At 52.6% G+C, this 27,296-nt stretch overlaps 1 protein-coding gene across 4 annotated transcripts; it reads left to right on the top strand.

Annotated features, from left to right (window-relative positions):
* The first annotated feature begins 451 nt into the window (after window positions 1-451).
* Window positions 452-26,957, top strand: KDM8 (lysine demethylase 8). Of its 4 annotated transcripts, XM_045992800.1 has the most exons (8): window positions 985-1,274; window positions 15,476-15,989; window positions 17,574-17,740; window positions 18,512-18,644; window positions 20,779-20,823; window positions 25,652-25,801; window positions 26,594-26,686; window positions 26,789-26,957. In XM_045992800.1, the coding sequence occupies exons 2-8, from the start codon at window positions 15,498-15,500 to the stop codon at window positions 26,951-26,953; spliced, it is 1,245 nt and encodes a 414-aa protein (XP_045848756.1). In that variant the 5' UTR covers window positions 985-1,274; window positions 15,476-15,497; the 3' UTR covers window positions 26,954-26,957. The 4 variants fall into 4 exon arrangements, with proteins under 4 accessions (XP_045848754.1, XP_045848755.1, XP_045848753.1 ...); XM_045992798.1 differs by lacking the exon at window positions 985-1,274 and adding an exon at window positions 452-566 and having other exon boundaries at window positions 26,594-26,957; XM_045992799.1 differs by having other exon boundaries at window positions 978-1,274; window positions 17,577-17,740; window positions 26,594-26,957.
* Window positions 26,958-27,296: the final 339 nt, after the last annotated feature.

Raw genomic sequence — 27,296 nt, 5'->3', positions numbered from 1 at the left:
GCAGTGTGCTCAAAACCAAACCCCTCAGGGATGCCCACACCACTCGGGGTCAGGGCAGTGCTGGCAGGAGTGATTCTGCCTTTCCCACTGAAGCCCAGGACCTTCCCACACCCACGGGCAGTGGATACAGCACTTGGGGGTTCAAATTTAGGATCTGTGACTTTCCCAAAACACAAGATTTGGCCACTTTATTTCTCTAGGCATTTGTGGACCTCTCTGTAAACCAGGAAAAAGAATCATCTTAACAGGACGGTTCAGGTGAAATGGTGGATGCGACGCTGACTAGCCCACTTAGTTGTCAGAGCTGAGGAAGTCGCAGGTGTCCCCCAGGTGGGAGGAGAAACCGAGAAAAAAAGCCTCCACTTGGCTGGCCACCATCCCCTAAACAGGACGGGGCGGAGCCGCGGCATCGATCACTCGGCGCTCGGCTAGCGCTCCGTGCTGATAAGATGAACACTGAGTGATCGATACGTCGGAAGGAGAGGGCCGGAGTGGGGTGTTCCGACGAAACGGAGCAAGTCGTTGCCAGCCTCTGGGTGACCGGACACCACCCAGACTCGAGAGAGGTGAGCTCGAGCAACTCCAGAGAACGGGCGGCTCCGACTCTGTAGAACCGGAGGGGAGGACTGCGCAGGCGCTGTGTGGAAGACCGGGGCGGGGGTGAGGGGCGAGAGAGACGGCCTCGCGCCTGCGTGTAGGAAAGCCCGTGGCGGCCCTACGAGAGAGAGACAGAGACAGACGGCCTGGCGCGTGCGCTTTGGAAAGCCCTGTGGCTGCTCTCCAAAGTAGTGAAACTGGGGTGTGAGTGGGGAAGCGAAAACAGAAGGCGCAGGCGCCCTGAGAACGCCTTTCTGCGCTGCCGGGAGTAGGGTACGCCCCCGCTCGTCTTACACTCGTAATTTTGTTTTTGCGCATGCGTAAAGCCAGCGTAAGCGGTGTGGCCTGCGCAGTTCTCCCTCCCCCCCCCCTCCCCGAGACGTTGGTGGCGCTCTAAATGCGCCTGCGCGAGTTTGTATTTCTTCCGTGACGGTACCGGCAGGTGTCTTCCTGCTGTTGCTCTTGGACCGGATCTACCTTTGTCACCGGCCTGCATCGGGGCCGGCTGCAAACCGAATGTGGGCCGTGAGCAGTGAAGTCCCGGGAAGGGAAGGGGTGTGAAGCCTCGAGTGGAGCGTTGGTGTGGCGTTCGTGATGGACAGGGATTTCTAGTTGAATAGGAGTTAACGCTGAGCATGGGTGTTGCCTTCTGCCCCCCGCGTTAGGATCCCGCAGAGGTAAGTCACCATGCTCAGCAGGCCCGAGGTCGGCAGGTAGGCAGGTGTTGGGGTCACGCCAACGGCCCAAATCCAAGACAGCGTGGCACGTAGGATGCCAGACGTACTCTTGCGCGGGTGAATAAAGCTTTCCGGATATTTCCAAACCTTGGAAAGTTTTACGAAGCTCTCTAGAAAGCTCTGCTCTGCAGGGAGCCTGCTTCCTCCTCTCTCTGCCTGCCTCTCTGCCTACTTGTGATCTCTCTCTCTGTCAAATAAATAAATAAAATCTTTAAAAAAAAAAAAAAAGCTCTTGTTTTTTGCACAACTTTTGTGGAATAGTACCACAGTAAAATGGGAGAGATTTCAACATTAACTGCGCAGACTGTTCCCAGAAAGCTGGTTTAGAGGGTTCTGTTCCAGAAGGCACCCGTGGGAGGCGTCTCATGACCAGCATGCCGCTCTTGGCGGCATCCTGAGACCTTTGTGGGGCCCTTGGGGCAGGGAGTGGAGCAGTTTGATAAGGCCCACCTGACACCCTCTGTGAATCCTGGTGAGATTTTTTTTTTTTTTTTTTAAGATTTTATTTATTTGACAGAGAGATCACGAGTAGGCAGAGAGAGAGGGGGAAGCAGGCTCCCGGCTGAGCAGAGAGCCCAATGCAAGGCTCTGTCCCGGGACCCTGAGATCATGACCTGAGCTGAAGACAGAGGCTTAACCCACTGAGCCACCCAGTGGGGTGGCGCCCTTCCCAGTGAGAGTCTTAAACCATTTTTCCAACCAATTTAAAGATTATCCTGGGAGCTGCGTTAGGTTTTTAAAGATAAGAGAATTCTAGGATGACTATGGTAGCTTCCTAGCAGGCTTTCTTTTGTAACCCCCAGAACCCACTTGGGCTGTTCACTAAGGAAAGACTAGCTTACTTCCATAATGTGCTCTTGTGGGTGGTGAATTTAGGAAGTCAGGACCAGAGTCCGTGCAGGCTGTCTTACATAGCCTATGCTTGGCTCCTCTGTGTGTGTGCGCGTGTGTTTAAAGGTTTTATTCATTTATTTGACAGAGACACAGCGAGAGAGGAAATACAGGCAGGGGGAGTGGGAGAGGAAGAAGCAGGCTTCCTGTGGAGCAGCGAGCGCCATTGCAGGGTTCCATCCCAGGACCACCTGAGCGGAAGGCAGATGCTTAACAACTGAGCCACACAGGTGCCCCTCCTTTGTGTTTAATACCACCGAGAGGAAGCCTTTCTTGAAGTCAGCATTAGGTTGATTTACAAAGGCCAGATCGAAGCCACTCAGAGAGGTTAGTTCCTATAGCCTTTATGGGAGCCCCATGCCAAGATTGGCCTTTTGTGCATCAGTAAAAAGGCCCTGTTGATGCCAAGACACAGTCCACTGAAAAGCTGTTCTATGCAGTATGTAACTTACCTTTCCCTGAAAGCTGTCCCCTTTCACAACGCTAGTACATTGGTGCTCTGAAAGGTCAGTTTAAAAGGTCAGGGCAGGGTGCCTGGGTGGCTCAGTCTTTGGGTGTCTGCCTCCGGCTCAGGTCGTGATCCCAGGGTCCTGGGATCGAGCCCCACGTCAGGCTCTGCTTGGCAGGCAGCCTGCTTCTCCCTCTCCCACTCCTCCTGCTTGTGTCTCTTTCCTTGTCAAATAAATAAATTAAAAAAAAAATTTTTTTTAAGTCAGGGCCCAAGAGCACTTGAGCTGACAATCTGCACCTTCACTTCCTTCAAAAAAAAAAAAAAAAAAAAAAAGTCTTCTGTGACCAACAAAATGTCTCTAGGCTGATACCGTGGAGTTCTAGGAGACTTTAATGTGGTGATGTAGGGCCTCTCAGGCTTTTTCATGATTAGGGTGACCATAGGTCTCAGTTGGCCTGGAATAACTCTAATTTCTGATTTGTCCAGTCCTAACTATTAACTATTTACATAATAGTAAATACTGAAATTTACATATATATATATATATGAAAGAAAGCTACTAACAGCATTCCGGGTACTTAGCTTGTGTAGAATGAAGTTCTTGCTTGCACAAATGAGAGTTCCAAGCAATGAAAAACAACATTGGAGAAAACGCTAAGAATACAAAATTTTACAAGAGAAAAATGTATACCAAGCACCCCCCAAAAAGGGGGGTGGGCAGGGTCTTACATATAGCATCCTGGTTTGTTAGAAATACTCTATAGTTAACCCTCCCATAGCTGACCTCCAGAAGGCTGTTTCTCCCATCTCTGCTTATGCCTTTTCATTTCATGTGGAACCCTGGGAGGCCGATTGGAAGACCAGTCTAGAGCACCGCTCTGAAAGACTTTCACACCATTTATTTTTGACTCCCTCCTCTGGAAAGCTGTTTAGTATAACCTTTTATGAAAGGCAATTCAGTGAGGAACTCTGGGAAGCCAGTCGATAAAGCCTGGTCACAAGGCGACTCTGGCTGATTAATATAAATACCAAGAAGGCCTTTTTTTTTTTTTTGGCCAGACCAGTACATGGGGGATGCTGCTAGCAGGCTGATTTGTAAAGCCAGGGCTTGAGGCCATTTAGAAAGGAGTTTCATGTAGCCTGTAACTGACCTTCACCTTCAGTGGAGGGCCAGAGCGAATGACGGGTTGTGTGCAGGCCACTGCTTACAGCCCACGTGAGGCCACCTGCTCTGTTCATTTCAGACAGTCAGCAAGAAGGGGCTTGGCCCAGCCAGTGCAGGCCTGCTTCTTCTGTGACGCCACTTCACATGGTAATGGGAGCTAACGAGAGGATTCGTTGGTAGAACATATCCTGGTTCCTGGTTTTCCGAAAACACCAGGGGAAATAAGTTGGTTTGTAAAACTAACACAAAGCCTGGGTTTCACCTGGTCCCCAGACAAGGGCCCGATGTGTAAGGAAGCCGCTTTCTGAAACCCTTGGTAAGTCCTCTTTGAGAGCCTGTTCCACGTAGTACCACAGGGCCCCTCCCCCAGAGGCTGTTTGCTGTGGGAACTGTTTAAAAGGCAAAGGTTGGGGGCGCCTGGGCGGCTCAGTCCTTGGGCCTCTGCCTTCAGCTCATGTCCTGATCCCAGGGTCCTGGGATCCAGCCCATGTCCAGCTCCCTGCTTGGCGGGAGGCCTGTTTCTTCCTCTCCCTCTCCCCTGCTTGTGTTCCCTCTCTCGCTCTGTCTCTCTTTCAAATAAATTAATAAAATCTTTTTTAAAAATTAAAAAAAAGGCAAAGGTTCTGAGAAGCTGTAAGATTAAGATTGCTGTAAGATGGGATGCCTGGGTGGCTCGGTTGGTTAAGCGGCTGCCTTTGGCTCAGGTCATGATTCCAGTGTCCTGGGATCGAGTCCCGCATCGGGATCCTTGCTCGGTGGGGAGCCTGCTTCTCCCTCTGCCTCTGCCTGCCACTCTGTCTGCCTGTGCTCCCTCTCTCACGCACATGCTCGCTCTCTCTCTCTGACAAATAAATAAATAAAATCATAAAAAAAAAAGATTACTGTAAGATTACTCAGATAATGACCAGCCTGCTCCCTCCGTGCATCGCTGCTTCATGCTTCCAACAGACGGTCTCCTGGGAGGCGAATGGGTTTTGGTTTGGGTTTTTTTGTTTGTTTTTTATTTTCTAAGATTCTTAAGTAATTTTAAGATTTATTTTAAAATTTTATTAGTGTTCCAGGATTCATTGTTTATGCAGCACACCCAGTGCTCCTTGCAATACGTGCCCTCCTTAATACCCACCACAGGCCCCCTCCTAACTCCCTCTCCTCCTCCCCTCCAAAACCCTCAGTTTGTTTCTCAGAGTCCAGTCCAGAGTCTCTCATGGTTCGTCTCCCCCTCTGATTTCCCCCAATTCACTTTTCCCTTCCTTCTTCTAATGTCCTCCATGTTATTCCTTATGCTCCACAAATAAGTGAAACAATATAACTAACTGACTTTCTCTTCTTCACTTAGGCATAATCACTAGGCATAATCTCCGCCAGCCCCATCCATGTTGATACAAACGTTGGGTGTTCATCCTTTCTGATGGAGGCATAATACTCCATTGTATATATGGGCCATATCTTCTTTATCCGTTCGTCTGTTGATGGGCATCTTGGCTCTTTCCACCATTTGGCGACTGTGGCCATTGCTGCTGTGAGCACTGGGGTACAGATGGCCCTTCTTTTCCCTACCTCCGTATCTTTGGGGGTAAATTGCAGGGTCATAGAGTAGCTCTACTTTTAGTTTCTTTTTTCTTTTTTCTTTTTTTTTTTTTAATTTTTTAAAGATTTAATTTATTCATTTGACAGATGGAGATCACAAGTAGGCAGAGAGGAAGGCAGAGAGAGAGGAGGAAGCAGGCTTCTGGCCGAGCAGAGAGCCGGATGCGGGGCTCGATCCCAGGAAGCTGGGATTGTGACCTGAGGTGAAGGCAGAGGCTTTAATCCACTGAGCCACCCAGGTGCCCCTACTTTTAGTTTCTTAAGGAATCTCCACACACTGTTTTCCAAAGTGGCTCCACCAACTTAAATTCCCACCAACAGTGTAAGAGGGTTCCCCTTTCTCCACATCCTCGCCAACACTGTTGTTTACTGTCTTGTTAATTTTGGCCATTCTAACTGTTGTAAGGTCGTATCTCAATGTGGTTTCGATTTGAATCTCCCTGATGGCTAATGATGATGAACATTTTTTCATGTGTCTGTTAGCCATTTGTATGTCTTCTTTGGAAAAGTGTCTGTTCATGTCTTCTGCCCGTTTTTTTGTGTTTTTTTTAACATGATTATCTGTTCTGGGTGTTGAGTTTCAGGAGTTCTTTACAGACTTAGAGATCAGCCCTTTGTCTGTACTGTCATTTGCGAATATCTTCTCCCATTCTGTGGGTTGCCTTTTTGTCTTGTTGACTGTTTCCTTTGCTGTACAGAAGCTTTTTGTCTTGATGAAGTCCCAAAAGTTCATTTTCTCTTGTTTCCTTTGCCTTTGGAGACCTATCTTCAAAGAAGTTGCTGTGGCTGATGTCAAAGAGATTACTGCCTATGTTCTCCTCCAGGATTCTGATGGATTCCTGTCTCACGTTGAGGTCTTTTATCCATTTCGAGTTTATCTTTGTGTGCGGTGTAAGAGAATGGTCGAGTTTCATTCTTCTACATATCGCTGTCCAGTTTTCCCAGCACCATTTATTGAAGAGACTGTCTTTTTTCCACTGAGTATTTTTTCCTGCTTTGTCGAAGATTAGTTGACCATCGAGTTGAGGGTCCATATCTGGGCTCTCTACTCTGTTCCACTGGTCTGTGTGTCTGTTTTTGTGCCAGTACCATGCTGTCTTGATGATGACAGCTTTGTAGTAAAGCTTGAAGTCAGGCAACATGATGCCTCCAGCTTTGTTTTTCTTTTTCAGTATTTCCTTAGCAATTTGGGTCTCTTCTGGTTCCATACAAATTTTAGGATTCTTTGTTCCAGCCCTTTGAAAAATGCCAGTGGAATTTTGATTGGGATGGCATTGAAAGTATAGATTGCCCCAGGCAATATAGACATTTTAACAATTTATTCTTCCAATCCATGAGCATAGAATGCTTTTCCATGTTTTCGTGTCTTCTTCAATTTCTTTCATGAGTGTTCTGTAGTTCCTCGAGTACAGATCCTTTACGTCTTTGGTTAGGTTTATTTGCAGGTATCTTATGGTTCTTGGTGCTATAGTAAATGGAATCAATTCTCTAATTTCCCCTTCTGTATTTTCATTGTTAGTGCATAAGAAAGCAACTGATTTCTGTGCATTGATTTTGTATCCTGCCACATTACTGAATTGCTGTAGGAGTTCTAGTAGTTTGGGGGTGGAGTCCTTTGGGTTTTCCATATAAAGTATCATGTCATCTGCAAAGAGAGAGAGTTTGACTTCTTCTTTGCCAATCTGAATACTTTATTTCTCTTTGTTGTCTGATTGCTGTTGGTAGGACTTCTAATACTATATTGAACAAGAGTAGTGAGAGTGGGCATCCTTGTCTTGTTCCTGATCTCCAAGGGAAGGCTGTCAGCTTTTCCCCATTCAGGATGATATTTGCTGTGGGTTTTTCATAGATGGAGTATATGAAGCTGAGAAATGTTCCCTCTGTCCCTATACTTGAAGAGTTTTAATCAGGAATGGATGCTGGATTTTGTCAAATGCTTTTTCTGCATCCATTGAGAGGACCATGTGGTTCTTCTCTCTTCTCTTACTGATTTGTTCTCTCACATTGATTGATTTGCGAATGTTGAACCACCCTTGCATCCCATGGATACATCCACCTGGTCATGGTGGATAATCTTTTTTTTTTTTTTAAGATTTTATTTATTTATTTGACAGAGATCACAAGTAGGCAGAGAGGCAGGCAGAGAGAGAGAGGAAGGGAAGCAGGCTCACCTCTGAGGAGAGAACCCGATGTGGGGCTCAATCCCAGAACCCTGGGATCATGACCTGAGCCGAAGACAGAGGCTTTAACCCACCGAGCCACCCAGGCACCCAGTGGATAATCTTTTTAATGTACTGTTGGATCTTATTAAGATCTTGCTGAGAATCTTGGCATCCATATTCATCAGGGATATTGGTCTGAAATTCTCCTTTTTGGTGGGGTCTTTGCCTGGTTTGGGGATCAAGGTAATGCTGGCTTCATAGAGTCTGGAAGTTTTCCTTCTGTTTCTCCTTTTTGAAACAGCTTCAGAAGAATGGGTATTATTTCTTCTTTGGATGTTTGCAAGAATTGCCCAGGGAATCCTGGACTCTTGTTTTTTGGGAGGTTTTTGATCATTGCTTCAGTCTCATTACAGATACTGGTCTCTTCAGGTTATCAATTTCTTCCTGTTTCAGTCTTGAATAGGTCTTTATAGATTTCCAGGAATGCGTCCATTTCTTCTAGGTTGCTTAACTTGTCAGCATAAAACTGTGGATAATAATTTCTGATGATTGTTTCTGTTTCCTTGATTTAGTCCTGATCTCTCCCCTTTCATTCATAATTTTATTAATTCGGGTCCTGTCTCTTTTCTTTTGGATTAGTTCGGCCAGTCGTTTATTGATCTTATTAATTCTTTCAAAGAACCAGCTTCTAGTTTCATTGACATGTTCAACTGTAGCTCTAGTTTCTATCTCATTGATCTCTACTCTCATCTTGATTATTTCCCTTCTTGCGCATGGGGTTGGTTTAATTTGTTGTTGATTTTCCTGTTCTTTAAGGTGTAAAGAGAGCTGGTGTTTTCAAGATTTTTCAGTTTTTTTGAGTGAGGCTTGGGTGGCTATGTATGTCCCCCTTAGGACTGTCTTTGCTGTATACTATAGGTTTTGGACCGAAGTGTCTTCATTCTCATTGGTTTCCATGAATCGTTTAAGTTCTCCTTTGATTTCCTGGTTGATCCAAACATCCTTGAGCAGGATGGTCTTTAGCTTCCACGTGTTTGAATTCCTTCCAAACTTTTTCATGTGGTTGAACTCGTTTCAAAGCATTGTGGTCCGAGAATATGCAGGGAATAATATTGATCCTTTGGTATCGGTTGAGCCCTGATTTGTGACCCAGTATGTGGCCTATTCTGGAGAAGGTTCCGTGTGCACTCGAGAAGAATGAGTATTCTGTTGTTTTAGGGTGGAATGTTCTGTATATATCTACGAGGTCCATCTGTCCAATGTGTCATTCAAAGCTCTTGTTTTCTTATTGGATGTTTTCTGCTTGGATGATCTGTCTTACTGAGAGTGACATGTTAAGATTCCCTACTATTAATGTATTCATATCAATATGACTCTTTACTTTGTGTAACAGTTGGCTTACGTAGTTGGCTGCTCCCATATTGGGGGCATAAATATTTACAATTGTTAGATCTTCTTGGTGGATATACCCTTTAAAAATGATATAGTGTCCTTCGGTATCTCTGACTACCGTCTTTAGCTTAAAATCTAGTTTATACGAGAACGCTACCCCAGCTTTCTTTTGAATCCCGTTGGCATGAAAGTTGGTTCTCCATCCCTTCACTTTCAGTCTACATGTATCTTTAGGTTCCAAATGTGTCTCTTGTAGACAGCATAATAATGGGGCTTCTGGTGGCCCCCTCCCCATTCTGTTTATCCTCCCATATCAGTCTGAGTGCTCCCCCTCCACTCCATCAGTGTATCTCTCCACTGATGATCTTCTGCCCCCACAGAGATCCAGCAGTGTATAATCTTATATCTTAGTCTGACTTCATGGGTGTTCAGAGTATACTGGTAGATATGTAGCTCAATTCAGGGGAGTGGTTGAAACAGGGTCTCCTATCTCTCCGCCATCTTGCCCTCCATTAATTTTAAGATTTTTAAGTAATCTCTGCATCCAGCGTGGGGCTCAGACTCACAACCTTGAGATCAAGAGTCCCACGCTCTACCGACTGAGCCAGCCAGGCGCCCCAGGGAGGCTAGTGTTACTAAAGCTACTTTATGTGGCCAAGAGGAGACTGTCTCGTGCGGGCCCTCTCCCAGAAGGCTACTTGACGTGGCCGTCTCCAGGAGGCCCTCTCCAAGGCTGGTTTGCAACGCAACACAGGGGCTGCCTGAGGAGGCTGGTTTCTGGAGACTGAACACAAGCCTTGGGAAGCCAATCTGTGAAGCCGCGCTCGAGGCCACGTGTAGAGGCTAGCTTTGTAAGGCCCCCCTCAGCCTCACAAAGGGCTTCTGTTTGGGAAGGTCACCCTGAGAAGTCAGTCAGCAAAGTCCGTAATCTGCATCCCAGGGAACCAGTTGGGAGCCCATTTAAAATCCTCTGGAAAGCCATTTTTTTAAGGTCACTGGTTAAGAGACCAGTGTACAAAGCTGGTGCGTAAGGCCCCAGTGGAAGCCATTTTTATAGTAAGGCAAATAAGCGGTCTTCTGGGAGGCTTTTTTATAGACCTTTGTGAGAAGCCAGGATATGAAGTCTCTGAGGTCTTTTGGGTCCTCGAGACTTCTTGAGGTCGCTTCTTAAGACACTGAGTCACTCTGAGGGGGATGAGCCATGAAGCCACCCAGGGAGGCCAGCTGATGGGCTCACATGCATTTTTGTGGGTGGGTAGTGGATAAGGCCACGCTGGAAGGCTGGACTGTGAAGCCTTCCCAGGAAAAGAAGGCTGTTCATGAGGCCAACGCAAGACATTTACAAATCTTCTAGAAGGCTAGAGATCAAAATCATCCCAGCAGGCAAGGGCCAGGCCACTTGAGGCTCTCGGTCCTATTGTTCACTGGGCCAGCTGGGCGGGATACCGCTTGTGCACCAAGGACCAAGCTAGGAGACAAAGGCCCGGAAGCAGATTCAGTCGTCACCCCCGAAGCCAAAGAATGTTCTGTGTAGACACTACCACGTCCTGGGTAGTTTTGGACAAGTTACTTAATGTCCCAAATCTATCTTTGTAGCTGTAAAACCACACATCATGGGATTAGGAGGAATAGGTTAGATGACGTACATAAAACATGGAGCATTGACACGGCATGTAGGAAAGTCACTTCATTTTCCCCTGGGCTTTAGTTTCTTCATCAGCAAAAGAAGGGTGGGGTTGTGGGGAGAATGATCGCATGCTTCCATAACCGCCTGACAGCTCTGGGAGGTACAGATCAAAGCAGAGGGAGAGGAAAGCTGGGCGAACTGTGGAATAGACAGCAGGCCTGAGAACAACTCTTACGTTTTTGCTGTAACTTGAGGACATGTCTGGAAAGAGGTACTTAAAACCTAATGACACACAAGAAAGATGGGTCCTTTCCCTCCGTGAAGTGATGGGATTTCCTCATCTGTTAAGTGGGATTAATAATTCCTCCTTTACTGATTTTTCTTGATAAGCGACCTGGACTCCCAGCTTCATCTAGGACTGGCTAGAGATGGCGTGGCTCTCCTTCATCACGGAGGGGGTGACCAGACAGCATCCAGTTTTAAATCTCTGCATGCCCTCTTCCCAGCCGAGTGCTTTGGTTAAGTCATTCAACTTCTCTGCTTTAGCTTCCTTAGCTGTGAAATGGGGATGATGATACTGTCTTCGAGTTTCTGTAAGAATTAAGAAGTGCCTGGGGCATACGGGGCTTATAGCCAATACTTTGTATGTTCTCGGCGTCACGGGGTCAGTGTGAGATTTGGTGAGATTATCACACAATACTGTCAGTATTCTACCTGCCGTTACTCATGAGCTGGGGAGAAATGAGCTAACATGGAGCCCAGGGATAGGGTTGGGGCTTTCCCTCTTCACTTCCCTGTCTATTGCTGACTTCTTCATACACGTTGGCGCTAAAGGAAGCCATGCTTTTTCCTTCCGTTCTGTTGTGGGAGTTACAGTTGAGTCCCAGGGTGTCAGGGAAATCCGGACCGGGGTGTTTATTACTTATCTACTGCTGTATAACAAGTCACCATAAACTTAGTTGCTTAAAACAATGTGTATTTCTCAGCGTCTTTGGGTCAAGAGTCTGGGTGTGTTGTAGACGGGTCCTCTGTGTCAGGATCTCAAAAGGCTCCGATTATGGTGTCGGTCATGATGACGTCCTTATCCGAAAGCTCAGCTGGACAAGGATCTAAACCCCTGTGGTTGCCAGAACAATTCAGTTCCGAGGGCCTCGCTTCCTAGCTTCCTATTGGCTCTAAGCCCCGTCGTCTGTTTTCCATGTGGATCTCTCCAGCATGGCTGCTTGCGTCACCAATGCACGCAAGCCAGGAAGGCAGCAGGGAGAGTCTGCTAGCTGCAGAAGGTACAATCTCGTGTATCCTGCGCAACGGGCATCCCATCACCTTTGCCATCTTAGGCCAAACAACAACAAAAAAAGAGCCACACATCAGACTTGCACACCTGCTGGTTAGAAGCAAGTCGTGATGGTTTTCTGTTGCGGCCACGACAAATTAATTCAGACTTGGTGGCTTAAGTTCTCTGGGTTAGAGTTTCAACATGGGACTGACAGAACTAAAATCAAGGTCTCGACAGGGCAGTATTCCTTTTTGGGAAGCTCCAGGGGAGAATCCATTTCTTTGCCTTGTCTAGCTTCTAGAGGCTTCCACACGCCTCGGTTTGTGACACCGCCCCCCCACCCCCCATCTCCAAAGCCAGCAACACTGCGTCTCTCCGACCCTTCTGCAGTCACCTCTCCCTCTGACTCGGACTTTAGCCAGGAAAGATTCTTCCAAGACCTCCTGTATTAGGTTGGGCCCAACCACATCATCCAGGATGATCTTCCCATCTCAACATCCCTGTTCCTGATGGCATTTGCAAAGGCCGTTATTCTGTCTACTCACTCAGTGGTAGGTCCTGCCCGTGCTCAGGAGGAGGGAGTTGGAGAAGGGTGTTAGTAACAGGAGGCAAGGACCACCGGGGAGCTGTGGCTCTCTCCCCATCACTGGGAAGGAGGCACCTAATACAGTTTCATCACAGGCAAGTCTTCTTTCTGGCCTCCACCACCCACCAGGGGATGCTGGGTGACGTGCCTTCTGTGGGCCAAGTAGGGTTCTTTGTTAACCAAAGAAGCCAACCCGGGCTGCCATAAGGAAGAAGACGTTTCTCGGAGGGCCCCGGTGGGACTACAGAATGAATGGAAAGCTGGAAAGCTGCCCTAGGAAAAGAACAAGAAGGCAAGTGGCTGTGTGATCTAGGAATCGGGGACAATCTGTGACAAACTGGGGCCCTAGCAAGAACAGTCTGGTCCAGAAACAGCCAATGGGAGACAACAAAGCGCCAACTGTCTCCACTCTAGTTGATAACAATGCAAGTCATTTTTGGCTCATGAGGCATTCCATTGTGGGTCCATAAGCCTGGTTGGGTGGCTCCTGCGGCTCTCTCATCCCCCTGGGCCTCAGAGTCCTTCCCTTCCAGCCGGTGGGTAGGGAAAGCATGGAGAAGGCTCCAGGAAGTGTGTGCGGGCCAGACATGGGAGTGACTCTGTCACTGACATTCACGCTAGCTACCACTTAGGGGCATGGTCCCATCTCATTGCGAGGGAGACCTGGAGATGTCGTCTGTGTGCCCAGGAAGAACGAGGACTGGATTCTGGTGAGCTTGAAGTGAGGATATGTTTTTGTAAATAAAGTTTTATTGGAACGTGGCCATGCCCGTCTGTTTACATACTGTACACGCTGCATGGGCAGAGCAGTGACACAGTGACTGTCCTGCCTGCCAGGCCTGAAAGGTGGACTCTCTGGCCTTCTACAGAAAGAGTATTGAGCCCCAGTGTAGAGCAGTCTCTGCAGAAGGTGCGATGGTCCCTGTTTCTTGGCATCCATGGAGATGGGAATGTAACAGCTGTTAGCCTTACCTAGCATGTCGTAGTGCCGGCGAAAAAGGGACTGCGAGCAGTTAGAATTCCAGGATGACCTTCTCACATGTTAGTACTTCTGCATTAGGGCCGGCCTGCCATCCGTATATATAATGCCACTGCAAACACCAACTGTGATATTTTTCCTTTCTCTGTGGGTTTTATGTATTTCCATGTTTCTTCTGCGAAGTTGAGATCTTGTTCCTTCGGAGTCTTCACTGAGTCCCTGCTGAGAGCCAGACTCTGGGGAAATGAAGAGAAATGAGACCTGTTCCTGCCCTGGAGAAGCCCCCCAGCTAGCACGGGAGAGACGGCCATATAGGCTGGTATCCAGAGTCCATTTGGGAGAAGTGCGGTTAAAAAAAGTCAAGAGCTGTTCCAACACAAAATGCTGTCAGAGGGCGCTGGCGGGCATCCCATACGGGATGGTTGAGGGTGGACCTTAAAGGTCGGATGGGAGTTTGCCAGAGTGGCGGGTGTCAGAGGCATTCCAGACAAGGACAGTATGTGATCCTCTCTGAGCAAACATTTATCTGGCACCCACAGCAAGCCTGGTCCTGTGCCAGGTCCGCAATGTAGCCGTGACCCCAGACAGACACGGGCCGTGCCCATAGAGTTTACGCCCAGCCGAGAAGGCCACTGTAGAATCACGACACATGCAATGCATGTGGGAACCTAGAAGGGAAGAAGTCTGCGTGGTCTCTCTGCCTTTGAAAAATAACTTTAGATAATTTTTTTTATTTTTTTATCCTGTTTATTTATTTTAAGATTTTATTGATCTATTTGACAGAAAGAGATCACAAGTAGGCAGAGAGAGAGGAGGACGCAGGCTCTCCGCTGAGCAGAGAGCCTGATGCGGGGCTCGATCCCAGGACCCTGAGACCATGACCTGAACTGAAGGCAGCGGCTTAACCCACTGAGCCACCCAGGCACCCCTTTTATCCCGTTTTAATTTAATTATTATTAATTTATTTTTTCATCATGATACATGCACTACTCAATCCCTGTCCCCTATTTCACCATCCCTCCCTCTGTGCCCCTCTGGGAACCATCAGTTTGTTCTCTAGAGTTAAGGGTTTCTTGGCTTCTCTCTCTCTCTCTCTCTCTCTCTCTCGGCTCCTTTGCTTTGCTTCTTAAATATTATAGGAGTGAGATCATATGATAATTGTCTTTCTCTGACTGATTTCCCTTGGCATTATACTCTCTGGCTCCAGCCACGCCATCGCAAATGGGAAGATCGCAGTTTTTATGGTTGAATAATATTCTAACACACACACATCACATCACATCTTCATCCGTTCATCTGTCAGTGGACACGTGGGCTGCTTCCGTAGTTTGCCTGTTAGAAAAATGCTGCAGTAACCCCAGGGTACATGTATCCCTTTGAATTAGTGTTTTTGTATTTTGGGGGGTGGATACCAAGGAATGCAGTTGCTGGGTGGTGGGGTAGTTCTATTTTTAATTTTTGGAGGAACCTCCATATTCTTTTCCACAGTGGCTGTACCAGTTTGCATTCCCACCAACATGGGACTGGAAGAAGGTTCCTCTTTCTCCTCATCCTCTCCCGCACTTGATTCTTGTGTTGCTGATTTTAACCTTTCTGACAGTTGGAGGTGAAATCTCACTGTGGTTTCGATTTGCCTTTCCCCGATGAGGAGGGCAGTTGAGCATCTCTCCATGTGTCTGCTGGCCATCTGGATGTCTTCTTTCGGGGAAATGACTGTTCATGTCTTCTGCCCATTTGGATTATTTGTTTTTTTGAGTGTTGAGTTGTGTCGGTTCCTTATATATTTTGGATACTAACCCTTTATCGGATATGTCATTTGCAAATATCTTCTCCTACTCAGTGGTTGTGTTTTAATACATATTTTTAAACTCTCAGTGGTTGACGTCTTGGCCACTGGATGTCATCACAGATCAAGCTTCCCCCCACCCCAGTGTGATTTTATGAAAACCTACAAACGTACGGATTTAGGTGCGCAACATGGTGTTTTGCCCTAATTGTTCTTTCTTACCCCACCACCTTCATCAGGCTAGGCTGGCAGAGGGGCCCCATGGCTGAAGACAACCAAGAGCCCCCGGCAGGAGCCGGCGCCCTCCGGGAAGCCCTCAGGGTGCTCCTACCCGCCACGAAAGAGGAGCTGGTGCCGGAGCTCGGGGAGAAGGTAGAACTCCGCGTGGCGCGGCTACTGCAGGAGGCCGCCGAGCTGTTCTGCGGGGGCCGCCGGAGCGAGTGTCTGCAGGCCAGCGAGGCCATCCTGGACTACTCCTGGGAGAAACTCAACACGGGCCCGTGGCGGGACGTCCACAAGGACTGGCGCCGCGTCTACGCCTTCGGCTGCCTGCTCAAGGCCGTGTGTCTGTGCGATGAGCCCGGGAACGCCCCCGCGGTGGCAGAGGCCCTCAAAGTCTGTGACATGGGCCTGCTGATGGGGGCGGCCATCCATGGGGACATCCTCATTAAAGTCGCTGCGGTCCTCCAGGCGCACCTCCCCTCAGGAAAGAGGCCTGGCCCAGGCCCAGCCCAGGAGCAGCCCAGCACGAAGGTATCTGGGTGGGGTTGTTGCCTGCCACACCTCACGAGCCCCCACAGCACGGTTTTTTCTAGAAGGGAGGAGTCAGCTGTCCCCAGGGCTGAGGCCTGGCAGCATGCCGACCTCTGGCGGGAAAGGGCATCTCTGTGGATTTAGAAACGGAACAGCTTGGTCTGCTTTCTCGGTTTTCCCCCCGAGCAGCAGCTCGAAGGGCTCGTGTGGGCCAGCCTGCAGGCAGCTGTAGCCCACACCTTCCAGACTGTTCTCGGTCGGCTCGCTGAAGCATCGCCCACTTTCCGGGCTGCCTCGCTCTCGGTGCTGCCGAGTCGGGGCGAGCTGCTGCCTCCAGCTGCCTCCGGGTCCTGTGGCTGGTCGGTCCTGCCCTCAAGGTCCTGGCGTGGGTGGTTCCTGGTATTTGGGGACACGAGGAACACGGCGCAGAGCTGAGGGCGGAGGCAGACAGCATGCAGGGCCAGGCGCTGGGTGCAGCCCTAACCTTTGGGCATATGTGTTCGCCAGGAGGAAATAGGTCTGTGATGCAGGCGTGTGGGAACACAGTCCACCTCACCTGTGGTTTAAAAAGAAAAAAAAAAAGGCAAGAACAGGGAGATAGCCGTTTTTGGCTATGAAATCCCCAGAGGAGGTTTTCTGTGATACCCGGTGCTGCCGAGGACGCCAGGGGGCCATGGGCATGGTGTGTCGGTTGACCTTTCTGGGGGCAGGGCAGACCTGCCTGTGCCCTTGGACCTAGGGTCTGCCCTTCCCGTTCCCATGCCAAGTCTGTCCTAGGGGAACATGGACGTGGGCCCCATCCCCAAGGTGGTGCTCGTGGCGTGGGCAGCGTTGGGCAGTGTGTGCAGCTGGCGGGGGGACGGTGTGCTCCAGAAGGGCCCATTCTCCTGGAGCCCGGGTTCTAAGAGGCTGTAGATGTGCGTCTTATCTCACGCGGTGAGAAAGGTGCTCAGGCAGCGTCGCTCACACTGACAAGGGCAGGTGTGACAACCAAAGCAGAGAGTGTACAGGCCGAGAATCAGACCAATGGGGGGCCTTGTGCCCGGCCTGTAGCAGCAGAAGGGATAATCCTGGGCACTCTACCTGGGAGGTCTCTTCTCTGAGTAACATGACAGATGAGGAAACTGAGGCTGGAGAGAGTGACGTGGTCAGGGCACCCGGCTAGCCGGTGGCTGAGGAAGTTCTGGTGCAGCCGCTCCCACTTCCTCGCCAGGACCGAGACCTGCTCTAGCTGGGCTGCTCGTCCCCGCGTGTTCCTGCCCGGGCAATGGAACCTGGGTCAGGAGCACGTGGTCACGGGAAAGGGTCCTTGGACACCAGATGGCGTTTGAGATGGTGACTTTTTCTCTCTCACAGTTTTGGTGAAAGCCGTGCGTTCCTTTTCTGATCGAACAGACACTTGAGCTGGTAAAGAGAAAAGTCTGGGTGTAGCCAGAATGAGCAGGAGGAGGGCAGGGACCGCGCAGGCCCCTGGTGCTGCTGTCATCAGTGACAGGGAAGCTATCCCGCTGGAGACGCGGATGTCCAGCGCCTGCAGCGTTAACTTCTCCGCGCTTGTTTCCACTGTGTTTGGATTTTAAACAGAAGGCGAGGAACGACAGTGTTTCAGTTCCAGATGTGGCATCAGAGAGACCGGTCCCCCGGCTTCGCTGTCCGTCCCTCCAGCATTTCAGGAAGCAGTTTCTGGCTCCCGGGAGGCCTGTGATCCTGGAAGGCGTGGTGGACCAGTGGCCGTGCATGACCAGGTGGAGGTGAGTGACTCTGCCCGTTGGAGCTCCCCCTGCACTCAGGGACTCCTCGGTGCCTCCCTGCATCCCAAGGACATGCAGCCTCGCACGCATGTCCTGACCGTCCACTGGGCAGTGGCCGGCGTGCCGCAGCTGTGGAAAGGAGCAGGGGTTTCTGAGAGTGCGGGATCAGGTCCGCTGTCTCCCGTGGGGCTTGGAGGGAGTAGTTTCCACCAAGGCTGTGTGAAGAGTTTTGGCCACAAACGTTCATGAGTTTTACTACGGACCAGCCACCTGGTCGGCACGTGCCATGTTTTCTCTCTGTCCTCCCCAGTTCCTCTCGAGTGGGACAGGTACGGTCATCACCCTGGCTTACAAGCATGGTGAATAAATAACTTCCTGGAGGTCCCTGGCCGGTGACAGGCAGGGCCAGGCCCCCTTCAGCTCAGACACCAGCGCCCCCCGCCATGCTCTCTGCTGTTTGCTCAGAGGTCTCTCGGTTCAGAGACCAGGCAAGCAGAGAGAGAACTGGGAGGCTGTCAGCCAGCAGGGCAGTAGAACCGCCTAGCAAGAACCTTAGCAAACTAGCCTCCCCGGATCTCTCTGCAAAGCCACCTGGTGCTGGTGGGCACATCACCCCACGTGTTGGTGCTAGAGCGCCCCCGCCTGTGAAGAGGGGGTCACAGCAGTCTCTCCCTGTAGGGTTGGGCGGAGACCAGAGGAGGCCAGCGTGGCCGAGTGCCCGGCAGGTCTTAGGCAAAGCAACAGTGGTGACCACACGTATCTGTCTCCTAGTCTGGAGTACATCCAGGAAATTGCCGGCTGCCGAACTGTCCCAGTGGAAGTCGGTTCCAGGTACACGGACGAAGAATGGTCGCAGACTCTCATGACGGTCAACGAGTTCATCAGCAGATACATCCGGGATGAGGTATGTCCTCGTGCCTCCTTGCCTCAGCGCTTCCCAGATGTCCCGGCGCTGCAGGACGAGGATTTGGAGGGGCTGGTGGGGGGCGCAGAGCTGGACACTGACTCATTCATTTCAGGTCCTTTTTTTTTCCCCGGTACAATTCAGTGGGTTTTTTTGTTTGTTTGTTTGTTTTCATTGTTTTTGTAAGATTTTGCAACCGTCGCCACTAATCCAGAACATTCTCATCACTCCGCCAAGAAATGGTGTGGCCGTGAGCGTCACTTCCTCCTCCGCCCTCCCCCATCTGCAGACAACCGCTGATCTGCTTTATGTTTCCGTGGATTTCCCAGTTTAGACGTGGCATAGAAGCGGACTTGCATAGCACGTGGCCTTCTGTGTCCGGCCGCTGTCAGCTCCGCACTCTTAGGGTTCCCTACTGTGGCTGTCCCGGGCTGTGGACACACCACTTTATCGCCAGCTGATGGCCGTTCAGGTGACCTACATCGGCTGGTGTGAAAATCGCCACTGGGCACGTTCCCGTCCAGTTTCTGTGCAGACGTCTGTTTTCGTTCCTCTCGGGTGTATACCAGATGTGGAATCGCTGAGTCACACGGTGATTCTGTGACCCTTTTGAGGAACTGCCAGACGGTTTCCAAAAGCAGGTCTGTTGTGTTATCGTGTCACATTGTTGCCAGTGAGGGCCGGGGGTGGCCTCCCCTTCCTGAGGTCTGGGTGGCTGGGAACGTAGCCCTTGTGCCCTGGAGCTCCTGAACCGTTCCTCTGGGCTTAGTGGGGAAGCCCGCACGCGGCACACAGACCTGGGTGTCCGCCCAGCCTCCGCGGTCACGGCCGCCCCTCCTGGCCTGGAGAGCAGAGTCCTTCCCGAGGTCGAGGAATTCCAAATCCACAGTCTGCGCCTGTTCCCCACACTTCCAGCAACCCACACCCGAGCAGCCCAGCCCCAGCCCCTGGAGAATTCAGGTTCAGTTCCATCATGGGTCTACTGCAGTGCAAGGGTCCCTGGAGGTGCCCACGCTGGCTGATGGTTTGCAACACAGAAGATAACACAGAAATCTCTGAGTGCAGCGTGGTTGGCGCCCAGCTAACCTGACTTCGTGTCTTTGGGCCAGAATCTCCGTGAGAGCAGAGGTCCCACAGATGGACCCTGCCCACCACGGAGGCCTGGGACTGGCTTTGTTGTGACTTTTGGAGTCGTCAGGAAGAGAAGGGAGTGAGGGAGAGGGCTGGAAGCACGGAGTCTTGAGGGATTCTAGAGCGGGGCCTCACATGGTGTGAGCCTCTGAGCCCGTGAGACCCGGGCCGGCTGGGCGCTGGCTGCGGCTGGCGGGGAGCTGGGCCAGCCTCCCGCGGGCTCCAGCCCCCAGTGACCCTGCCAGAGCCCGCACCACCCCCTGAGACGGCCTGGAGCCTTGTGGAGCCTGGTTTGTAAGGCAGTGATCTTTTCATCTGTCTCATGGCGGAAATGTTCACAAAATGCTCGTCTCCGGGGAGTGCGGGCTGGGAGGTAGGAAATGGCTACTCAGTTGTGCTGGGAAGACAGTCCATGGTTAATTTTGGGAAAATAAGTGGGCAGAAGCTATTAGAATTTAAAATACACACAGTCCTTGATTCAGTTGTTCTATTTTGGGGAGGACATATAAATACAAGGACCACAATATTGGGTTGTTCGCGGAAACACTGGCTAAGGAACCTGACTGCCCAGCACCTGGGGTGGTTGAATTAATGAGATGTCCTGCCTGCAAAGTGTTTGTCAAAAAAAGTACAGACTCACCTGAGCAGCTGTTTGTGGGGTTGTCATTAAGTGGAGCAAACGTTTCAATGTTATAGTAGGATATGATTCCATTTTTATTTATAAAAGAAATCCTCAGTGGGGAGAGGGGAACGGAGCCCGGGGCCAGTCCTGCAGAGGCAGCCCCAGATCCTGAGCCTCCCCAAGGCCCAGCCCTGCCCGTGAGGGGCACAGAGGGGACCGAGTGGGGACAGGACGCAGTGGAGGGTGGTTGCCAGCTGGCAGCCCGTGCAGCTGGGGTGCGCCCGGACCTAGGAGCTGGCAGGACAGCAGCCCCCCAAGGCTGTTCCTTACGACTCACCAGTCTTTTTCTGTGTCGCTTCCGGTTTCTCTTCTGCGGATTAGTCGAGGGACGTCGGGTACCTCGCGCAGCACCAGCTCTTTGACCAGGTAAGGCTGAGACCACGCTCCGCTGTCCTCGACCCTGACATCTTCTCCCACCTACCTGCCTGGGCTTCAGGCCCAGAAGGCAGGAAAGGCTCTAGCAGCCTCGTGGGCCACCTGCAGGGGTGGCACCCACGTCCCCCTCACCAGCGGGCAGCAGGTGGTGAGCAGGAAACTGGCCGTGCTGACCTCAGGGCCCCAAGCCCGGGGGGCGGGGGAGGAGAAAGGGGAGGAGGCCATGGCATCGGGAGGAGGGGTCCCCAGCGGGTAGAACCAGAAGTCGGAGCAGCTATGGCCAGACCCGGAGGAAGGGTCCCAGGCAGCCAGGTGAAGGCGGCAGGCTCTGACCTGAACCAGAAAGAGCAGGTTGCTGCTGTCCTTGACTGTGGGTTTTCTCGGGGTTGGGGGGTGGGGAATCCTGGCACCATCCTTTTATCCCATCTCTGTTGTCTGCTCACGAGGCTGTCTCCCCACAGCCGGCCCGGTGCTGGGTTCAGTTCCTCTGGGTCCCCAGCCCTGCTAGGACAGACTGGCCGAAGGCTGTAAGCGGAAGGGATCTCGGGCTGGGGCGGAGGAGGAGTAGGGAGCACCCAGGCTGGAGGCAGGAGGACCTTGCAGGGAGAGGCCCCCTGTGCAGCGAGGCTCGGGGGCGCGTTCTGGAGCGGGTCCCACGTGCTGGGTGCGTCCGCCGGCCTGGGAGTGTGCGTTCAGAAGAGCAGAGCTAAAAGACGAAGAGGGAGTCTGGGCCTCCACATGGGCAAGCCTTGAAGGCCTGACCAAGAACTCGGATTTGTCTGCAAGGCAGCGGGGAGCCCTGAGAGGTTTCGGAGGGGGAGGGTCCGAGGAAGAGGAGGGATTCTGGGGAGACCCATCAGGAGAGCCGGGTGGCCGTGAGGGAGGGAGCCCGGAGGCGGAAGTCCTGTGCCAGCTCCTGCCTCACGGTCAGCCCGAAGAAGGGAGCGTCCCACAGTGGCCCCTCGCTGACGTCCCTCGGCGCCCTCGGAGGGATGGACGTGCAGGCTCGGTCCCAGCCCCCATCCTGGCACCCAGTGAGGAGGGGGACTCACGACGCGGTGGTGGGACCCCAGGGGCTGCCTGGCAGCGGGGAAGCGAGAAAGTGAGGGTGTGCCGTGGACAGAGGGAGCCCCATTCCAGTGGGGACAGGAAGAAGTGCCCCAGAAGGTGAACAGCACTTGGGGGTGGTCCCGCGGGGTGTGGTTCTTTCCTTCTCTTCTCTGCAGTTCGCAGAGCATCTAGAATGAGTACGTACACTTAACCGTTGTGAGAAAAAAATAGACTTTATTTTTAAATGTAGACGCAACAAAGTAAAATAGAACCCGATTGCCTTCGCGTGTTCAGAGCTGTCTGGTTAGGCTGAAATAATCTGACGGCTTATCCTGGGGAGGCCATCGGACTGTTTCCTTCTGTCCATCCCCCTGCCCAGGCCCCCAATCACTTCACTCTGTCCTGGGAGCGGGGGCCAGAAGGCTACCCCTCCAGGCTGGGCTTCCTCGTGAGCCCCTCTGTGCCCTGCTCTGGGTCCAGCCCTGTGGGGGGACGGGGTAACAGTCATGTGGCCCAGTGGACCTGAAATCCAAGTACAGCGACTGGTGACGAGCACCCCCAGGAGAACAGGGCCGCCTTGTGGAAGAGGCTGGGCACGAAGGAGGGCCGTTGAGAGCCAATAGGCAGGGAAGGGGTCTCCAGAAGGTGAAGCTTCAGTGGTGGTGACCTCAAAGACCAGCAGCCTCCAGCCACAGGGCGGACATTTTGCCCATTTTTTATTGGGTTGCTTGTCTTTTGAGTGTTTCGAGTTCTCTGTACACATTCTGGGGATAAGCTAGTTGTCTACTGAAAGCGCCGTGTTTTATGCCTGTCCTTAACTCTTTTCTTTTGTATTGAAATGGGGGGGGGTCTGCCACCAGGGGAGGGGAGCAGCAGGAACGGACTTGCCCCTTGAGTGGGGCTGGAGCCGAGCGCCTGGCGGGAGGGAAGGGACAGGTGGGCTGGAAGAGGAAGGACAGTCATCTTCACGCACGGGGCAGCGTGGAGGGCTGGAGGGTTTCTCAGCTGGCCGAGGCCCCGGCCCGGAGGGGAGTGGAAGGTGGGCGGGTGGGGAAGCAGGGAGCCCCCCCCCCGCCCCCAGAGGCTGCTGCCGTAGTCCAGAGAGAGCTGATGCCTGGGAAAGCGGGCAGGTCCAGATGGGTGCCGGCTGCCGGCACTTGCACACAGGTGGCTGGACGAGGCTGAGGGAGCAGGAGCAATCTAGGAAAACTCTAGATTTGAGACCTGCGTATCCATTCAGTGGAGCCAAGGGTGATGTGTCAGTCGGGCCAGAGCTGCTGTGGTGGGGCCCAGCAGGAGTGTCCAGAGGGCAGCACTTGGCCTGGGTGAGGACAGGGTTATGCCCCGAAGGGGGAAGAGCTCGGTCAGTCGGCCCGAACCACAGCCAAGGGGGAGCTGGGTGTGCTGTGTAGGCTGCTCTCCCTGCCTGTCCTGACAAGGGACCCATGTTCTGTTGGGGCCGTGCCAGCCTCCAGGAGCCTGCGCACCCGAAGTTAAAGGTGCCAGAGCGGGTGGGGGCAGGGTGCGCTGAGCTCTTCCCCAGGCCTCCCGAATTAGGGTCCTGCCTCCAGCCCTCTCCCAAGGAAAGGGCAGTCTGAGCCAGCAGCCCCTACTGTGCCATCCCAAGTGACCAGCCTGTCCCCCAAACACAGTCACACCTCCTGGGGGCCCTGTGAAGCCCCAGGTAAACTCGCCTCCCTTTTCCATTTGACTAGAACAAGGAGAAGCAGTTTCAGAAGCAGAAGGCAAAGTGCCCGATTGGGTTTTAAGATAAACCAAGACCTTGAAGACATTTTGTCTTCTGGAGGACCTGGATCTTTCTCTTGGGTTCCCAGAGGTGTGTTTTCCCTCAGCTGCCCAGAGTGCCGCTTGGCAGGCCCTGTACTGCTTTCTGGGGCCTTCTCTGCCTCCCTGCAGCTCAGTGGCGCCCACCCAAAACCTCTTGCCCAAAAACCTCTTACTGACTCTTCTCCCAGGGACCCCATGTTGTGGAAGGTCATGGTCACCACGCTAGGCCTTCCTCTAATTATCAGTCACATGGTGGGAGCATTCCTTCTCTTGGGGGGAGTCTCTGAATCTTGGCCAGTGGCTCTGATTACACCATTTGAGCAACCAGTCACAGTCCAGAAATCCCGATGATGTCATCAGGAACCAATCAGCTTCTGAGCATTGCACAGGGCCAGGGTCAGTGTCCTCCCAGCAGGAAGCAGCCATGTGTGACCAAGCCCGGTGGTGATGGAGAAGCAGGACATTCCCAGAGGCCTTTGGGGTCTCCTGCCAACCCCCCCCCATCCCGTCCAACAGGGGACGCCAGATTGGGAACTTGTATGTTAGCCCAGAGCAGTGGACACAGACGCATTCCTCTCTTTCTGCCCGGGCTGTTTGAGACAGAGCAGCCTGAGGTCCCTGCAGGGAAAGCATTCCAGCCATTCCTAAGGATCGATCAATGGCTTCTGGGCCAGCATCCTGAACTTGGGGCAGCTACGACTGAAAGAATGGCAAAAGTCTGCCTGCAGCTGCCCCTTCAGGGAGATGCCCTCTCAAAATCCCTGAGGAAAGTAGCAGAGGGGTCCCCTTGCCACCCAATAGGGACCAGACTTTGGTTTCTGTGGGGTTTCCCCGAGCCTCCGAGCCACCCGCCCCCACAGTAAGCAGTCTTCGAGGTTTGGGGCTGCATGGGGCCATGGGGGCCTGGCCTCAGGGGGAGAGAACCGGCGTCTGACGGTGAGGAAACCGCTCCCAGGCCAGCCTTAAGAGGGTCCGGCCGGGGCTGCACTCAGCGGAGCCAGCCCACGGCCCCCTCGGGGTGTCTGGACCCCTCACCAGCCCGGAGCAGGGGTGCTGGGGTCCTCTCTCTGGGTGGGGAGGATGCAGGGCTAGAAGGCGGCTCCAGAGGGGGTTGCACACTGACTGAAAGCCCCTCTCGTCGGCGGGTCGGGGATGGCGGTCTGCCTCGTATCGAACAACTTCTATGTGGTGTCTGGGTTTTGCCCTTTGATTGTTTGTGTAGCTTACATACTGGGATCCTTATTTTTCCTTGTTACCTTGTGCGAGCTCCACGGCGACCCTCACGCTCTGCGGTGTGGGAGTTTCTCCCTTCACTGGCTTTTGTATTCATGAACGTGTTTAAAATGCACACGGGGTGACTGCTTTCTCCTTAGTCCACTTTGGAAAAATCTCCCTTTCCAGGGATTTGATAAATACCCAACCCCACTTTCTTTCTGGTTTTTCCTTAATTTGATTTTTCAAAAACGTGGCACTTGGCAGAACGTTGCAAGCTGGTGTATTTTTAGGTGCAGAACAGTTTTATCGGGTTTTCTAAAAGGAAACGAAGGTAAAACGCACATGACAGGGAAACAAATCTGGAAATAAAATTATATACGAGTCTTTCCTAAGGATTATATATTTATTTTTTCTTTCTTTTAAAAAAATTGTATTTATTTGAGAGAGAGAGAGAATGAGCTTATTTCGGGAGATGCGGAGAGAGAGGGACAGGCACGGAGCCCAGCATGGGCCCCGATCTCATGAGATCACAGCCAGAGCCGAAATCAAGAGTCAGACGCTCAACCGACCGAGCCACGCGGGTGCCCCCGTGTATTTATTTTTTCAGTTGGTTTTTTAGTTTCTGCACAGTAACAGGCAGACATGGTGGTGTTATCACGTGAAAGGGCAGTGTGTGTCCTGCCGTCCCATGAGATGGTCCGTTGACTTTGGGGCTGGTGCGTCCCTGGCCGGGGCTCGGCTCCCACGTGTGCTCTGACCCCCACAGATCCCGGAGCTGAAGCAGGACATCAGCATCCCCGACTACTGCTGCCTGGGCGACGGGGAGGAGGACGAGATCACCATTAATGCCTGGTTTGGTCCCCGGGGAACGGTGTCCCCCCTTCATCAGGACCCTCAGCAGAACTTCCTGGTCCAGGTGGGAGTTGCTCCAGAGCATCGGCCTTATGTCTCCTCCGAGCCAGTCCTGTGTGGCCTGGCCCCGCTGTCCGTGTTTAAACACCAGAGACAGGTGTAGACAAAAGTGAAAACAAAGAGATGGTACCAGGCTCCCTGTGGGGCCCTCCCTCCGGCGGGGGCTGCTTCCAGGTGTGGTTCTGGGACCAACGGCCCCTGGGATCGGGCAGAGCAGGGCCAGGGAGCCCTATCAGGACAGAGCAGGTGCCCTCACGCTGCCTGTCCTCTGCCCTCCCCACCCTCCACCCCCGCCCCACCTGCCGTCCATCAGAACCAGGCCGGTTTCTCCTGCCAGCGCCTCTCCTCAGATGAGCCGCTGGATGGTGTCTTGGACCCAGACAGAGCGGGTGTGTTTACTGCAAGGGAAGGGGCACCTGTTGTAAAACCACCTTTTTTTGTAGGCGGAGAGGTTTAACAGACAAGAACGTTTTTCTAGCCCAGAGGCACTAGAATGGCTGAGAGCTGGGGCCCCAGATCCACTGCTTGGCGTGAACGCCAGCCCTGTCACCTATCAGCTTGGTGACCTCGGGCTGCTTGGCTAGCCTTCCTGGTTATTGATCCATAATATATTTGGAGGATAAACCCATGCTTGGCCTGGAACAGGGGGCAGGGATGGGCAGTCTGGGTGCAGGGAACAGCACATGGAAAGGCGGAGAGAGGTGTAGGAGGCTGGTGTGTTCAGGGACCTGCAGTCAGTGGGGGGACAGCGTGACACTCAGGGCAGCAGCAGAGTGACCAGTGACCTTCTCCCCAGGTGATCGGCAGGAAGTACATCCGGCTGTATTCCCCACAGGAGTCAGAGGCTTTATACCCGCACGAGACGCACCTTCTTCATAACACGAGCCAGGTGGGTGCTCGGAGACCCTGTGTGTGTCGCTGCAGGTCCTCCCCGCCCCCCACCGACCCCCTCCTCGGAGAGCATGCATGTGACCGGTCGGGTGTTCTTCAGGTTGACGTGGAGAATCCCGACCTGGAGAGGTTCCCTAGGTTTGCCGAGGCCCCGTTCCTGTCCTGCGTCCTGTCTCCCGGAGAGGTCCTCTTTATCCCGGTTCAGTACTGGCATTACGTGCGGGCTCTGGACTTGAGCTTCTCGGTCAGCTTCTGGTGGTCGTAGCCAGCCAGGGTCTGAGGATCTGAGACACATTCCCCGCTCTACCCCTGGCCCGGCGCTGATTCCCAGCATCTAGAGACAAGCCAGACCCGGCCTGTGCCGGAGCCTTCACTGGAGACCCCGCTGGGCACTGGGCAGGCACAGGGTGAGGGCGTGGCAAGGCGCACGCTCCAGGCCAGCGTGCAGCAGAGGCCCTACACTCCACCCGGAGACCCTGGGCATCATGCGGCCTGAGGCGCTGGGGCCATGGGCCGGCTGTGTGCACAGCTGTAGAGGGTGGGCTCTGAGGTCAGCTGCCTGGACTGAGACCCAGCCCCCAGCTTCCCTGCTGTGGAAGAGTTGGGAT

Source organism: Meles meles, chromosome 21 (assembly GCF_922984935.1).
Source record: "Meles meles chromosome 21, mMelMel3.1 paternal haplotype, whole genome shotgun sequence".
NCBI classification, from domain to species: Eukaryota; Metazoa; Chordata; class Mammalia; order Carnivora; family Mustelidae; genus Meles; species Meles meles.
Note: the sequence above shows the minus strand (reverse complement) of the source record. Positions and strands in the feature narration are given on the sequence as shown.